We start from the raw sequence: 16,493 nt of genomic DNA, 5'->3' as shown, positions 1-16,493 counted from the left end.
TGTAATCATGCTCATAACAGAAATGATCACTTCTGTTGTAGATTTGATGTTAAATTACATTAAGATAATTAAACTCATTAAACTCTTTGTGAAATTTTTATGCATTTAAAGGACTATCCTATAGATATGTTAGGCAAGTCAGTGGAGAGGTAAACTAGAAATTCAAATTAAAAAAAAGCTTTCTGCATCTTGCTTTTTTGTAGACACTTTTAAAAGGTAAGAGAGATTTCTGATTACCATTTCAATTTACTTTTAGATGCAGTCTTCTCAGGTTCAATAGAAACATCTCTTTCTAAATTATTTTGCTGATACAGAGTTTTGCTATACTTTATTTCTAAGTTTTATTGCTTTGTCAAACTTCCGTTGGTTGATAGAAATGACAAAGCAAGTAACTTTCAACAGATCCATGTTTAAATGAAATTGAAGGGAAGAATTTCAGAATTCTACTTAAAACAGTGTTTATTTTAGCAGTTTGTCATATACTAATATTTGAAAGAAAAGTTAATGAAAATAATATGACTTAAAAAGTATAAAATTCGTTAAAACTCTGGGTCCTGGAGACTGGTTTTGAATTTTCTATTCTGCAGCTGCTAGGTTATGATCTTAGGGTAGTTACTTCATTACTTTCCCCCTTAGTTTCCTTATCAGTAAAACTTTATTTTAATATTGTATATGTCAGAGTTATTGTGAGGATTGAATGAGGTAGCATATATAAAATGCATAATAATATATTACTTGCTATATACTAAGCTCAATAAATGTTAAAAAAAAAAAAAGGTCATAAATATTTTTAACTGATTTTACAAGTGAAGGTAAATTATTTGGCTGGCCCAGGGGAAGAGCTTGTGATTCTTGATTTTGAGGTTATGAGTTTGAGCCCCACATTGGGTATAGAGATTACTTAATTAAATTAAAAAAATATTGGAGAGCTTCATCGTTTGATTTTTAGTGGAAAAAAAGTGCTAGCGGAACATTTATGGCACTAAACTTTGTTTCCTATAGACATTTTTAAAGAAAAAAAATGAGCAGAATATTTTATTCCTTCCATGTTTATAATATGGCAATAAAAGCTTATATATGATAATTTAAATTATTAATTTAAATTGGAAGACCGTTTGGTTTTTTAATCCACCTGTTCTGTCATATGTTTGCTGAAGTGCAAAGTTAATTTCTACAACTAGTTATTTAACATAAACATAACTTAGTTTTTCTGTTTGTGGGTGAAAGATTTTGATCTCTCACATACTTTCTTCAGAAGAATTCTATTCTAAAATAGAATCCTTTTCTAATTTAGGATTAGAATAATGTACCAAAGAAATTAAAAAACTTAAGACTGTCACCATCTGATTAATTTTCTTTTCTTTTCTTTCTTAAAGATTATTTATTTATTTATTTGACAAACAGAGATCACAAGTAGGCAGAGAGGCAGGTAGAGAGAGAGGAGGAAGCAGGCTCCCTGCCGTGCAGAGAGCCCGATGCAGGGCTCGATCCCGGGACCCTGGGATCATGACCTGAGCCGAAGGCAGAGGCTTTAACCCACTGAGCCACCCAGGCACCCCTGATTAATTTTCTGATACTAATACAGAACATGACATAATGCTGGCATTTCCACTAAGATTAGATTCGTATAAACTTTTAATAATAAAAAATGTAGATTTATATTTCTTAGTGGACATTCCATACGTGTGTCAAATATGGTACCTTATTCAGAACTTGTTTAGTTTTTAATTTATTTTAAAATAATTTTAGACTTAACCAAATTTGAAATTAGTTCATAGAATTCTCAGATAATTCACCCAGTTTTCCTTAATGGTCGTATTTTATATAACCATAGAACAAATGAAGAAATCAGGAGTTAATACTAACCTATCTGTAAACTTTATTTGATTTTGACCATTTTTTATTCACTAAATGACCTTTTTTCCAGTCCAGGATCTAATCTAGAATCTCATACTCTTGTCCTTAATTGTCTTGTCTCCTTAGTCTCCTTCAATCTGGGATGCTTCTCTCTTTGCCTTTCACGACTTTGACACTTTTGAAGGGTACTAGCTAGTTAGAATGTCCCTTAATTTGTGTGTCTGATGTTTCTCATGATCAGATTGGGATAATGCATTTTTGGCAAGGATTCCAAAGAAATAATGTTATGTCCTTATCAGTGCATTATATCAGGAGGTAGGTGGTATTGATTTGTTCTGTTACTGGTGACATTATCTTGATCATTTGGTTAAGGAAGTGTCTGCCAAGTTTTTATACTCTTAAAATTACTCTTTTTCTCCTTAGAAATAGCAAGTGTTTTGTGGGGAGATATTTTGAGACACTGTAAATATCTTGTTTCTCATATTTTCAATTTCTCATATTCTTATCATAGTTTCCATTAATGTTAGCATCCATTAATGAATCCTCCTTGATCAGAAACTTTTGAATTCTGTAACATCTTTTTGTTGTTGATGTATTTCTTGTTATAGATGGAGAAGTGTCTCGAAGGAATTAATATAAAGGCAGCATAATTCATAAAACGTCACTGTTTTTCTTTCTATATTCTTTTCATCTGTTTCTAAATGCACTCATTATGGATGTAGCACAACCCAAGATCCTGGAATAAAAAATGAGATAGAAAGATGATCCTTTCTTTTTTTTTTTTTTTCCCCCCAGTACCTTGTATATACTTCAGTATATGCTGGCCATTATAAGAACAAAGCCAAATATTTCACAGTAGCAAAATAAAGAGGTGAAAAAGAGGTGAAAGTAATGGGCTGGGTTAATTATGAAAGGAATTTATGAGAGCAACGTAGAGAGTTTTCTTAAAATAGACTTCTACTAAGGTTTTCTTTTCTTATCAAATCGAAGGGCCTTTTTCCAATTTTAGTATATGTGCTGCCGAAGCGAACACTCGAGGGCCTTTTTCATTCAGAGGAGGCAATGGCAAATTTAAATGTTTTTGTGTTTAATCTTCTTGACCTTGAAGTTGCCTTTTTTATATGACATATATTTCTTTTTTTTTTTTTTTAAGATTTTTATTTATTTATTTATTTGACAGCGAGAGAGAGAGATCACAAGTAGGCAGAGAAGCAGGCAAAGAGAGAGGGGGAAGCAGGCTCCCCACTGAGCAGAGAGCCTGATGTGGCCCTCGATCCCAGGACCCTGGGATCATGACCTGAGCCGAAGGCAGAGGCTTAACCCACTGAGCCTCCCAGGCGCCCGTGACATATATTTCTATGATTGCCTTTTATCTTTTATTCTGTAGTGGATTGACTACTTTAAAAAAATGTGTTGTGCATTGTTTCTTTATCTGTTGTACTTTATCGTATACTTTAATCAGGGAATCAAGAAGACAACATTGTTTGTCTCTTGTGTATCTGTTAACAAATACTTGATTTTTAAACCTAGTGGAGTAACTTGAATCCCAGTAACATTTTTGGATAGTATCTTTTCCAAAAGGGTGAAGAGAAAATATAGTGGTAAATCTTGAAATTTGGTAGTTCTTGAAGCATTCAAATAATTAGGGTTTTCATTCTTATCACAATTTTTTTCTCTTTTAGGAAATTGCTTTCCATGAGAAGTGTCTATTCTCATAATGCTATGCATTCCTTAAAGTTTCAGTCTGCCTTATTTTCGTGTTTTTAAAGTGTATCCTACTGGACAATATATATAGAATTGTGGATTAGAAGTAATTTTTTCCTTCAGAGTCAATACAATACCGTGGCTAACTAATTCTAAGGTTGCTGGTTTTGTTTGTTCATTCCTTTGCTTTTGGCAAGATCTCACTTTTTCAAACTTAGTATTTAAAGTTGGATGTTCTAGCGATATCTGGTTTGTTTTCTTACTAATTTTGAATCTGGAAAAGAACATTAGAGAATCTATAATAGGTGTTATAATTTAGCTAAAATTTGTATCATCCTAGGATACCTTTGAGGTTCTGCCAACCATATTGAAAATTAATTCTGAAAACTGATAACCCCCAAGAGACACATGAAAGTAATAACTTTAGATAATTTTTATTTAAGATTAGAAAGTTGAACTTTTTAGTGTCTTCTTTAGATATTAGCCACTTCACAAAAGTTATTCTTTTCTTACTTTTTGTTTCTTGATCAGTAGACCTCATTCACTTGTAAAACATTTACTGTCTTAACTCACTGCACTAAATATCTCTATCTGGAAGTAGAGACTCAAGGTTTCTGTTACGGTTGTTCTTTGATTTTCTTCTTACTGCCATGCAACTAGGACTGTTCTGGGCACCTGGAGGGGTTTGTGAGAAATTCTTTTTCTTTATAAACTTGCCTTAGAACCAGTAAGAATGAGTGATAAAAGATGAGTAAGAAGAATATGTTCTATCATGAGTCCAATTTAGCCTGGAATGTTTTGTTTTATAGGCAATTTATAAATCTGTCAGTTAGCAAGTTCACTTTTAGTCCGTTATAATACAAGGGAATAGAATTAGTCTTTATAGAAACATACTGCCTTATTTCATTGCTTAACAATGATTGGGCTTAGCTTTTTCTCTTTCTTCAGTATTAGAAATGCTTAAAACTAATAAGCAGTATATGCCCATTTAATATAAATTTAGTGTTGAGAACAAATATTGCAAATAGTCTAGTTTGCACATTTTGGGAGAATTTCTTGGAGTGATGTTTAAATATAAAATACTTAGATTTATTTCTGATTTGAATATAACTGGATTTTCAGTAAGAATCTTTAAAAATTTAAATATTATTGGTAATATTCAAATGATTGTATTGAGGTGTGGTGGATTCATAGACCTCCTAACATCCGTTTGAGTTCCTTCATGGCATTTTAACACTGGTGATTTTGTTAGCTTTGTTTTGGAATTTATTCTCTAGTGGTTGAAATACAAGTTCTCTAGTGGTGTGCTAATTCTTTTCATCTCTTTAAACATCACATAGGAGAATGCTGCCTATTAAAATAGAATTAAGTGAGGTCCTACTGTGTCATTCTTAAGAGCCTTTATCAATAGTAATCTCACAAAGGCTGCTCATTCTTGTTTGAATAATGATCTCATTTTGAAAGTGCCTTTACATTTTTCTTTATAAATGATATATTGTCAAATCCACAGTTCTTCATAAATAATTAACTCCTGAAGCAAGAGAGATATTGGCTCTCCTCAATGATTCAAAATAATTTCTATTTAAAGAAATCTGTCTATTCAGTTTTTGAGTATGAATATGTTGAATCCACAAGTTTTGGTATATCAGGCAAAATAAAGATGTTATTTCCTGAAAGTCATCTCACTTGGGAGAAGTTAATGAGTGGATATACTTCTCCAGCCCTATAACCTATTCTAAGAACATTTGTTTTTCTTTTTAATGTGTTTGTATTTTTAAGTTATGAATCCCGTGGGGTATGGTAAATAAATCAAGGGTTTAGAGCTTCTACTGTAGAAGAAATTGTAAACTTAGCCTACTGTTAATCAGAGCAAGCTATGATTTCTTAGTTGTTTTTCATTTTCAAAGTGAAGTGAGCCTGTAACTTAAAAAACAATTTACTAGTTGTATTTCCTATTCCCAAATGGAATGCTCCCTTTTTTTCATCAGATGTACTGTTACTACTGATTAGTATTCAAGAAATGAAGGAAAGCTGGGAAATTTGGAAAATCATAGCTTCTTGGTTTCTGAATTTATTTTTTAAAACTGTATCTTAAAGTAGTTAAGGTTTACTTAGATCTCATCAATTTGGAAATCTTTAATCTTATGGTTTATATTAAGATATTAAACCTGAAAAAGAATGTTTTGCTGAGGAAGTTGATTAGAAAAGACAAGAGGGTGATTTTTTAATAATTAAAAAATACTTGAATAGTACCTTGTTAGCACAATATACAGTAGTCCCTCCTTATCTATATGGGTTACATTCCAAGACTTCCAGTGGATATCTGAAACCTCAGGTTGTACTGAGCCCTGTTTGTACTGTCTTTTCCTGTATATAACATACCTCTGGTAAAGTTTAATTTATAAATTAGATACAGCAAGAGATAACAATAATAAAATAGAACAATGATAATATATGGTAATATAAGTTATGAAAATGTGGTGTCTCTTTCAAAGTCTTATTGTACGTACTTACCCCTCCATTTGTAATGATGTGAGATGATGAGGTGCTTAGCGATGAGATGAAGTGAGTTGAATGGCCTCTGCATTGTGACGTAGTGTTAGGCTGCTGTTGACCTGACGATGTGTCAGAGGATCAGCTGCTTCTGGATCTTGGTTGAACAGGGTAACTGGAACCACGAGAGCAAAGTCATGGGGGGTTTTGTAGGTATGCCTAAGATACTGTAGGTGCAGTGAATACATAAATAAGCTAACTCTAATGTACTAATTCTAAGCCTTTCTCCTCTGTTAAAAAGCCACCCCTTATGAACTCCAGTTGTGGAATTCTTTGTTAATCTATTTGGGATTTAAAAAAATATATATATTTTTTTGACTCTTGAAAATACGTAGAGTACAGTTCTTGTGATATTTAGTATTCAGATCTTTTTCTAATTTGTGTCCTCTCATCATCCCTCATATACCTCCTCATTGTGATTACACTGTAATAAAATACTGTTGTAAGCTATTGTTCCAAAAGTGTAGTCTTCAAAACTAACAGACTTTAGGACTTAAAATCTGTTGGAAACTTAAAGTAAAAAATTAGCTGCCATGCAGTCTCATAGAGTACTTCCGTAGTTATTTATTTGATACCTCTTGCTAGGTGGCAGTTTCACCCCCTTGACATCTTTTAGATTTCTCTTCCCCCTTCTTTACATTTTGGAAATCACAGATTTGGTGGTTAATTTCATAGGTGTTCTTTTCTTAGTCCAAACTGTTTTTATTTCTCACTTGTACAGAATTGAGTATATTCCCAAAGCAGAAGGGTTAGATTGTCTTTCTTCTTCAGGCTTTAAAAAAATTTGAGTCTAAATGTTGTTAGGTAATGGCATAACAATTCCTTTTCAGCTGTTGGTATATTTCCAAACTGGCTGGCAGAGCCAGGAGGAAGTGAAGGCCTTAAAACACTAACTTTGGTTGGTTGCTACCTTCTTAGTGCTGAGACTATAACCTTTGTTGGTTGATTGATAGAGAACAAGAGAGCACAATCCTCGTTCCACTAACAGGTAAGGAACCCTTCTGATAATGAGTTGGCGTGAGAGAAATTATTTGATAGCTTTTTTTCTTAATTTATCCCCATATATAACATGTTCATGAAATAGTATAGTGTGACTATGTTCTATACAACAGAAATGTGCAGCACCTTTCTATTTAGGATAAGATCTGAAATTTAATAGGGATGTATCACTCTGTACCACAAAGTATAATTGATCTGTTTTCCACTATTAAAATTTATTCTGCAGTCCCTATAACTTTAAATACATATCTGCCTATCTTATTCTCCTTTCAGCTTTTCCTTGATCAGATGCTATGTGCTTTGAACTTCCTTCTCTTATTTACTTATTCCTATAATAAAACGAACTATTTTCCAGTATCTTTATCATCATCTATTATTTGGGTATGTCTTACTGCTTTAATTTCTGCATTGTAGCCCTTAATGATTTATTTCCTGGTCCTTCTTGACCCCAAACCAAATGATCATACATTTAAAAAAAGATTTTTACATTGTATTACCTATGTCCACTATTCTACCCTCCCACTTTTAAATATGAGTGCTTGAAGAATAAATCTTTTTCAGTGACAGTAGTTGTAACTTGATAAAATTTAGGCTTAGCTTTGTATTGCTGTAATATGGGACTGTAGTCTGATTAATTCTTTAAATTACGGAAGACTTAAAAATGAGAACAAATTCAGCTTCTTAGACAATTCCCAAAGTTTAGTAGTATTTCTGTTAATATGCTTGATTATTCTGTTTCTCGTTTTCAATCCATCTTCTTCTCTTTGACAGAAGAACTAACTGGGACTCCTCCTTTGATATATCTGAGGTCGAGTGCCTTTCCCCTGTCCCTTTAAGACAACTGTGCTCTTGTTTCTAGTCATAATTTAATCATTTTTGATTCGGTCTTCCACTCGAAGTTGGGTGGTTTGTCACAGAGTATGTTATGGCTTACACCAAGATAGGTCCCTTCTTAATAGTTACTGAAGAATTAATCATTTGTGGTGACAGATTTCTAAAATTCAAATTAAGAAGGCACTAAAGTATGCCCAAAGGTAGCTCCTTTTTGTCCTGAGGATAAGTCATTACGAACTCAAATGACCAGAGAATGTAATTTCTTAATAAGAATTTTTTCTTAAATCTATATTCAGCTCTCTATTTCAGTGCTTCTCTCCTACCAGAGGTGCAAGGAGTGATCCTAGAACCACAGATACAGCCAAGACCACGGAGAGCTTTTGACGTCAGGGGTCCACTTTCTCCACTGAACCCTTGGAGGCAGAATATCCAGCTTCTGGAGAGAGTGGGAAAGGATAATAAACAAGTGGGTGCTTTCCATTATTTACTTGGGTTTATTTATAGATTGGAGTGTCCTTCCATTGCCCATTTAATTCTATTGGTATACTCCTTGGGTTCATATAAGAACCAAGTGGGGCTGCAATCTGTTTGTTTTTTCTAAGAATGCTAACTAGTGCCCATTCAAAAAAGAGACCTATAATTTATTTAATTTTCTCTCCAGATAATTAAAGCAGTGGATAATTTGGGGGCACTAGATTTTGTGACTGCCTGTGTAGTCCACAGGAATTTTAAGAAGGAATATTTGCCCATTTTAACCTTGAATGGTATTAGTGGACTTCTAAATGCTCTTTTATATTGCAGTAATTAAGAAGTTTTTGTATTTCATCTTTGGGCAAGCTGGACATCTGAACTCTCCTAATTTACACAGTCTGATGTCCAGGTGTTATCCTACCTGTTAGAACTTTTTGGTCTTTTTCCTACCTCAAACTTTAGGACTTCATATTAATTAGATCTTTTAGAAGATATGATGATAGTACCATTATGGTTTTACTGTCAAATTGAGGCTTCATTCTTTAATAAGATAAATGTGAATGATTATGAGTTTCAGGATGTATTATCCCTGAAAGCTATGTTAAATATATACTCATAAGTAGTTTTCCAGTCCCTAGGAATAATGTTATTTGTGGCAAAGAGCCTTGTCCTAGATGTTTCCCATGGCATTAAGATGGTTTTCTCTTAGTTTCTTTGATGCCAAGGGTAGGATCTGATTCCAGGAAGTTCTTATCATCTACAATGGGTAGAACATGAACTTTGGTGTCTTTGGCAAGTTTTCATTTTTCCTTGGTGGATTCCTTCTGTGACTCCAGGTATCTTGATAATGGGAGACCGGTTTATTTGTTCTCTTAATTGCCCAGATTTCTTTCAACTGGTAAACATCATACTTCTTCAGCAAAAGGAACTCTTCTAGCAGAGCCTTCATGGATGATATCTGTCACACATGCAGCACCTGCAGTTTGGAAGGCAGTGGTGAACGGAGCCATGCAATATATCTAGAAGACACAAGGATGAGAGAGCCACCTGATCTTGTCATTTATAAACTTTAAGATTTACTCTGGTGTACTCTTGGTCTGGAAATGGAAAGGCTCAATAATGAAATAATTTTTTGAGATTGGAGTTTTACATGGCCATGCAAATATTCCTTTCTATTCAGAAGACTGAAATAGAGGAAGTATGAGAGACTCCTTTCTTTTAAAAGCAGCTCTCTGTTTCACTTAAAAGATTTGTGGGATTGAAGATCACCTTAATGATGCAGGCAACCCCCCCCTTTTTTTTTAAATATTATAGGAGATCCCAAAAACTTCTGAAACTGTTTTTTGTTGCCTGACACTGAAAAGAACTAGTAAATAAAAGGTGAACTTCTTAATGATTCCCAAATTACTTTTAGTATTAGGATACAGTCTTTTAGCTTATCTTTTCTCTGGTCTTGAGCCTTAATTCTTATTTGTCAAATCAACAAAGATTCTAGCATGAAGTAAAAGAGACATCTTTTGAGATCAAAGTAGCTTGGTCAGTCTTCTAAAATAGTAAATACCTATTAAATTTGAGGTATTGTTCTGCATTGAAGGCATTCTAAAGTTTGAGTGATACTGAAATGAAGAAGTATTTTATTGAGCAAAGGCAATTAGTAGTATTAGAATAAGCCTCTACATGTGAATAAGTGTTGCAAAATTGTTTCCCAAGTGGAAGGAGTTATCAAAATATTTCTGTTTTTCTCTTTGGTACCTATTAACTGGTCAGTCAAAAGCTATTAAAGAAGTTTCTGAAAGTTATCTGATGCTGCCAGTTTGTTTTATTTGGTATACTTTTTAGGAATAGAAATTGTAGAATTAGGAAGCATCTAAAATGTTTTAGGGATCTTGAAGGTCTTAGGAACCACATTTACTAAGTTATAACCTGGCCTTTAGTCTTTCTTTCCATGAGACCTGTTTTTTCCTCGTTAATTATAAATTTTTGTATAGTACTTAAAAGTTTAAAAGAACAATTTGAACTAAAATTTCCATAGGGAGCTCTGAATTCCCATGAATGATTATAGCTTTTTATGCTTGATATGTTATTGTTAAATATGAATAAGACAGTCTTTACAAACACGTAAATTAAAACATACCAACCATTTTAGAAAGACTCAGGGGAAATGAAAGTGAAATTTGTTTGGAAATTAAGTTGAACTCTGAACCACAGTACCAATCAGTTTATGGCCTGTGCGATTATTAGCCTTTTGTTTCAGCCTTAAAGATGAAAAGTGATTTAATCTCTTAACCTCATGCTTTGATTAAATTTTAGCTCTGTTCCTTAAAGTGTGCAAAAGAAATGTAAGTGCATTTCCATTTACCTCATGCTACTAAAAGCTATTTAAAAGTGAAAATTTTTGTATATTAATGTGAACTGATTTGTTTATTTAAACTTTTATTTTGATACATTTTCCTTTCAGATTTTTTTATATTTCATGTCACTATGCAACCTATATTTTTCAGTGTTTATTTTATGATTATTAGTATAAGCTAATTTTTTTCTAGAATGACTAATTGTGTAATATTTGTATTATGTGATCATTTGAAAACTAATAAATATTTTCTCCATGAAAAAAATGCACTTACTGATAAATGGCTTATTTTTGTTTCAGGAGTAGACAATGAAAACAACTATTTTTAAGTGTATCTTAATTTTATGTGTCTTCCTCTAAGTATTTCTGAATATATATCCTATTCTTGTATATGTTGATCTTTTTTGAAAAAAATTTTTCAACAAACTGTTAAATTAAAATGATTCTTTATTGGGTCACCCAGTACCAAATGTATTGAAATAGGTGATCTATTTAGTCTTTTTTTCCATTTTCCTGATTAGCTTCATCTTTGTTTCCAGAAGTGGGTTTCTTTCTTTCTTTCTTTTTTTTTTTTTTCCCTTTAGATGCCGTTTTGGTGTGTCCATTTTGCAAACCATTAAAACTCTCAAGGAAATATTGTAAATATCAGGAATAACATGGTCAAATCTTTTAAAGTGAGACTGATCAAAATATAACTCTTTATAAAATAGCGTGTAAAAGAAAAATCCTCGGCCCAGAAAAAGAACATTTGGAAATATTGGCTGATTGGAGAACTACCCAGTCCACAAGAGCTGTTAACAAGAGAAGAAAAATGTTTTATATTTTAATGTTCTATTCGAACAGATGATCATAGAAGGAGAAATCTTGACTTGAGAGACTCTTGCTTTTAACCCTATCAAGACAACATGGAAAAGGATGAAACTTGTTTTTTATGATTCTTTATAGCTACATAAACTTTAATTGAAGCCACTGGAACAATTTACCTTTTCTATGCATAGTCTGCTAGAAGCAAGAGGGGTTTCTCTTTTGATTTGAAGAAAACATATGTAAGAAGTGGACTCCCAAAAATTAAAAACGTGATGGGGTCCTAGGCAAGAAATAAAAGTTGAATTAATGACAACTTGTGGATTAAAATGAAATCGTTTGGCTCCCCAAAGAAACACTCTGAAAAAATAAAGAAAAAGGAAATTATGATTTAGAATAGTTACTGTGGGGGGTAAAAGGAAGCTAAAATTCTTGGCTTTATTACTCTGGTAAGTTTGGAAAAGGAGTTAAGATTCTGTGGATAAAGTTTTGTTTTTAGAATTAAAGCCATTAAAAGATTTCACAGATGTATTCCAATGGAAGGCTATATTTTTTTACTTGAATACAAAAAATTATAAGCCTTAACTATATATGCATAAAAGAGTGGGGTATGGGGGGTTTAAATAAAAATTCTGTACCAGAAACTTCAAACATACTGTAAAGATAATGGTGAAATGAGAGTTTTAAACACTTTAATTTTTATTATGTGGACTCTTCCCTACACTGTCTTCAAAATAAACATTACAGAATGTTAAAATGGCTTACCTTTATATCTTTGAGGTATGAGAACATAGGCTTATTGTTCACCATCATTCATTGGATTAATTGTAGTATAAAATTTTGGTTTTGTTCTTTAGTGAGGAGACAAAATAGCTTTTGTTTAAAAAAAGTGAATGTCTCATAAGCAATGTGGCTGACAATAGTACTGACCTTACAGTTTATTGTAAATATGAGCTCAGATCTTATTTTACTTTGCTATATTGAAACAATTGAGCAAAATGTCAGTGCTTAGATGTCCTAAGCAGTTGCTTGCTTTCTATTCAGTTATTTTTATTTCCCATTAAAAAGATTGCATATTAATACAGTCCTAAAATGTGAAAGATTTTTGTTTTCAGACATAAGCATATAGGTGCTCTAGAATTCTTTTCCACTAGTATCCTCTAAGGTAATTAGATTACTGCAGTAAATGTTAGGCTACTTCAAAGTATGCTTCGGAGTTTTCAGGAATTATGATCAAAGGGATCTCTACTCAAGAGGTAAGGTCTGGCATAGGTAGAGAAATGTGAAATGTGTTCAATGTAATGTCTGATGGTAAAGTCAACTACAACAGGTATCCTTAGATTTTCAGACAGGTGTAGAATTAGGAAAGTAATTTTTCCTAAAAATCTCTCCCAGAAAAAAGGATGAACCACAAATATGTTTTTGTAGGACTTTGGAGTGCATTTAGGTACATATATCCACAGACATTGTACCTTTGGTGTACTTAAGCCTCCTGTATTTCAGGGCATCTTTCACCTGTGCTCTCTTAGTGTTTATCATCCATTTTCAATTTAGGATTTCTTAAGCTCTGAGCACTATTAAAATATTATAATTTGTATGGAAGTTGAGTACATATTCCATGAGATTATTGCCTGGCTTCATTTTGCCTGTTTTAGTTACATGATCTCTAGAACCCAGAAAAACAGTTGTACTGAATAATGTTTATCTTGGCTTGAGAAACTAATTTGAGTTTTAAAAGCATTCATTTATGCTGTAACTTGGGGGAATTTGTTATATAATGCTTAGAAAATTATGTCAGGTAGTATATAAAATCATTTAGAGAAAAATGTTATGCTGTTATTCTCTGAGGAATATTAACTAGGTTCACAGTGAAGTGTTAGCATATACTATTTAGTATATCTAGAATCAAAGGAAAATGCAATATTCAATACAAATGATCTAGAAAAATGATTTAAGGTTTTTTTTTTCCCCCCTAGAAATACTAGTATAGTCTATTCAATAGATGGTAACATAGAAACCACAACATAGAAACTTCCATCCTGTCTTTTAACTCTTATAAGAACAATAGCTTGTAGACATTTGGTGTTTAGGTAAAATAGTTGGCTATATCTGTACCACTTTCACCTTTATGGTAGAGCAAATGATAATGTTGATATGTGAACCCGAGCGAGAACTCACTACTTCATGAAGCAGATGATTTCATGTTCAGGATGCCCTAATGGTGAGAAGTTGATCCAGGGTTTGCTTCCATGTCATATTTTATTTGAAAATGACCGTAGACCTCTAGTTTAAAGTTTAGCACCTTCGTTTTATATACAAAGGAATGAATATCCAGGAATATCTCCTGTATTTCTGATACCACACAATGGATACACAGTTGTAGGACCCGAGTCTCTCGACTGCGAGCTCAGGGATCTGTACTCTGCTGCCTCCTCGTGTTGTTCCTAGTTCTGGACAACATGAAGCAAGTCTGATTTCCTTCAGCTGTGCCAACCTTCAGATGTTTTAAGATGACTGTATAAATTTCAAGCCTGTTTTGTAGTTGATTTTATTTCTAAATAGATGAAGCACCTTCATCTTACTGCCTTTATTCATGTAACATAGTTTTGAAATCCTTAAAGGTTTTTTTTAGATCTTCTCTGAACATGCTTCTGTTTATCGTTGTTCTTAAGGTGTGACAACACAGTACAGGTTTTTTCAACCTGCTCAGTCCTAGAGCACTCATGTCCCTTTGTTTATCCTTAGATACCCAGTAAGGTGCATAATTTTATGTGCAAAAAAGTTCCATAGTGATATGCAAAATACTTCATATCTAAAGATTAGTCTAGTAGTCTTTATGTACAAATATGTACAGTACAGTGGGAAAGAAAAAAAATCTAATACCTAAGACCCTGAGAAGTCACAGTTGAGAAAATATGGTCTTCCATTTTTTGCTTGCTTAGTTCTGACTCAGATTAACTATCAGTTCCATTTTAAATGACCTGTATAATGTGAAATGTTATTTTTCAGGTTGTCCTTGCTAATTTAAGGGTAACCAGGCCTGTTGGAGCTAAACTGTTGACACGTGACTGACAATGAGAAGAAAATCAACTTTGGTTTAGTAACATAATTAAAATTAGAAACAGAAAGCTGCTTCAGTGGAAAGGTTTGGGATATATCCCAAGCAGCAGAAGATGGTGAAGTAGCCACCCTGGAAATCTAAGAATGTGGCCTGAGTTCTGATGAAGGCATAGTCTTATGGTGCCTCTTGAAATGTAGTGGGATACTCTGCTAGAGCAATGTTTTAGCATAACAGCATTTAAAATTATCAGTTATTTAGCTTTTTCACCCAGATTTTTTAAATTGAGCTCCTGTAAGGCACAAGGTGTTTGTTTAATGGTTGCATGTACCTCACAGGGTACACGTTGACCTTTGTTTGAGAAATACTGGTTTGAAATTGGGTATGTTACCCTACCTGAGTTCGAATTCTAGGGCACATGAGGGAGAAAAGAATACACACATGCCTGCTCTATGCAGCTTTGGCCAGCTGCTTTATGTATATTTACCCAATTTATTTTTTATTTTATTTTATTTTATTTTTTTAAGATTATTTATTTATTTGACAGACAGAGATCACAAGCAGGCAGAGAGGCAGGCAGAGAGAGAGGAAGGGAAGCAGGCTTCCCTGCAGAGCAGAGAGCCTGATGCGGGGCTCGATCCCAGGACCCTGAGATCATGACCTGAGCCAAAGGCAGAGGCTTTAACCCACTGAGCCACCCAGGCGCCCCATTTACCCAATTTAATCCAACTGATCTGTGAGAAAGGTAATTTTTTTTTTTTTTTTAGTTCACGCACAAAGATGCAGAAGCCCAGAGGTTTCAGAATCTGCCCAAGGGCACATAATCATTAAACAACAAAGATGGCATTTGAAAGATCTGTCAAAGTGGAAAGAATTCTATTGCACCATTGATTGCCAGACATCTTTACCAGAAAGAACGCATGTTCTCAGGAACATTTTTTATAGAACATCGTGTTTAAAGTAGATAAGAGGGGTATTTTACTTAGTATGCATTTTTAAGTTGACTCTTTTAAAAAAACTTATTTTTAGTTTTATCGGGAAATTGACCAGAAAGTACAGAGACCCTGTTTCCCCTCCTGTAACATATACCCTGTTTTCCTCCCATAGTTTACCGTATTAACCTCCTGCTTTTGTGTGGCACATTTGTTGCACTTAATGAACTAATATTGATAGACATCATTAGGGTTTATTCTTGAGTCATACAGTTCTTTGGGTCTTGCTGAATATTTTTGTATCAATGTTAATGAGAGATACTGATCTTTAATTTTCCTTTCTTGTAATGTCTTGGTCTGATTTTGATATTAGATTTACCTCAGAATGAATGAGAAATTGTTCAGTTTGTTCCTACTTTCTGAAAGAGATCACAGGAAGTTGGTATCATCTCATTAAATATTTGGTAGAATTCACCAGTGAAGCCGCCTGTGCTTGGTGCTTTCTGTTTGTGAAAGTTATTAATTATTGATTCAATTTCTTAATACAGATAACCTTATTCAGTTTGTTTCTTCTTGTGTAAGCTTTGGCAGATTGGTTTGGTTCATTTCATCTAAGTTTTCAAATTTAGGTTGATAGAGTTGTTCATAATATTCCTTATTAGCCTTTTAATGTCCAAGGGACTGGCTTATAATGACCCCTCTTTCATTTGTAATATTAGTTGTTCCTTGTTTCCTTTTAATTGTTAGCCGGCCAGAGATTTATCAATTTCATTGACAAAACAGTCAGATTTTGGTTTAGTTTTCCCCCCTAGTTTACAGTTTTCAGTTTCATTGATTTCTGTTCTAATTTTTATTTCTTCTACTTGCCTTATGTTTATATTGCTCTTCTTTCTAAGCGTTGTTTTTTGTACTATCCCAGTATTTTGGTAAG

General features: G+C 33.3%; 1 protein-coding gene across 5 annotated transcripts in view; it reads left to right on the top strand.

The window, feature by feature from the left end:
- TSC22D1 (TSC22 domain family member 1) overlaps positions 1–16,493 on the top strand; it is a 143,120-nt gene that overhangs the window by 23,833 nt on the left and 102,794 nt on the right. Inside the window, exons 2-3 of one of the 5 annotated variants that reach the window (XR_004384609.1) lie at positions 8,244–8,413; positions 9,303–9,423. The exons of 1 other annotated variant lie outside the window; for it this stretch is intronic. Coding sequence is in view for 2 of the 4 variants with exons in the window: in XM_032873981.1 (XP_032729872.1) it covers positions 8,257–8,413; positions 9,303–9,320 (175 nt within the window). In the remaining 2 variants the exon portion in view is untranslated. 3 more of the 5 variants (XR_004384610.1, XM_032873981.1, XM_032873982.1) reach the window with 3 other exon arrangements.

This window comes from Lontra canadensis, unplaced genomic scaffold, assembly GCF_010015895.1.
Source record: "Lontra canadensis isolate GAN:19392208 unplaced genomic scaffold, GSC_riverotter_1.0 scaffold51, whole genome shotgun sequence".
Classification (NCBI taxonomy): Eukaryota; Metazoa; Chordata; class Mammalia; order Carnivora; family Mustelidae; genus Lontra; species Lontra canadensis.
Note: the sequence above shows the minus strand (reverse complement) of the source record. Positions and strands in the feature narration are given on the sequence as shown.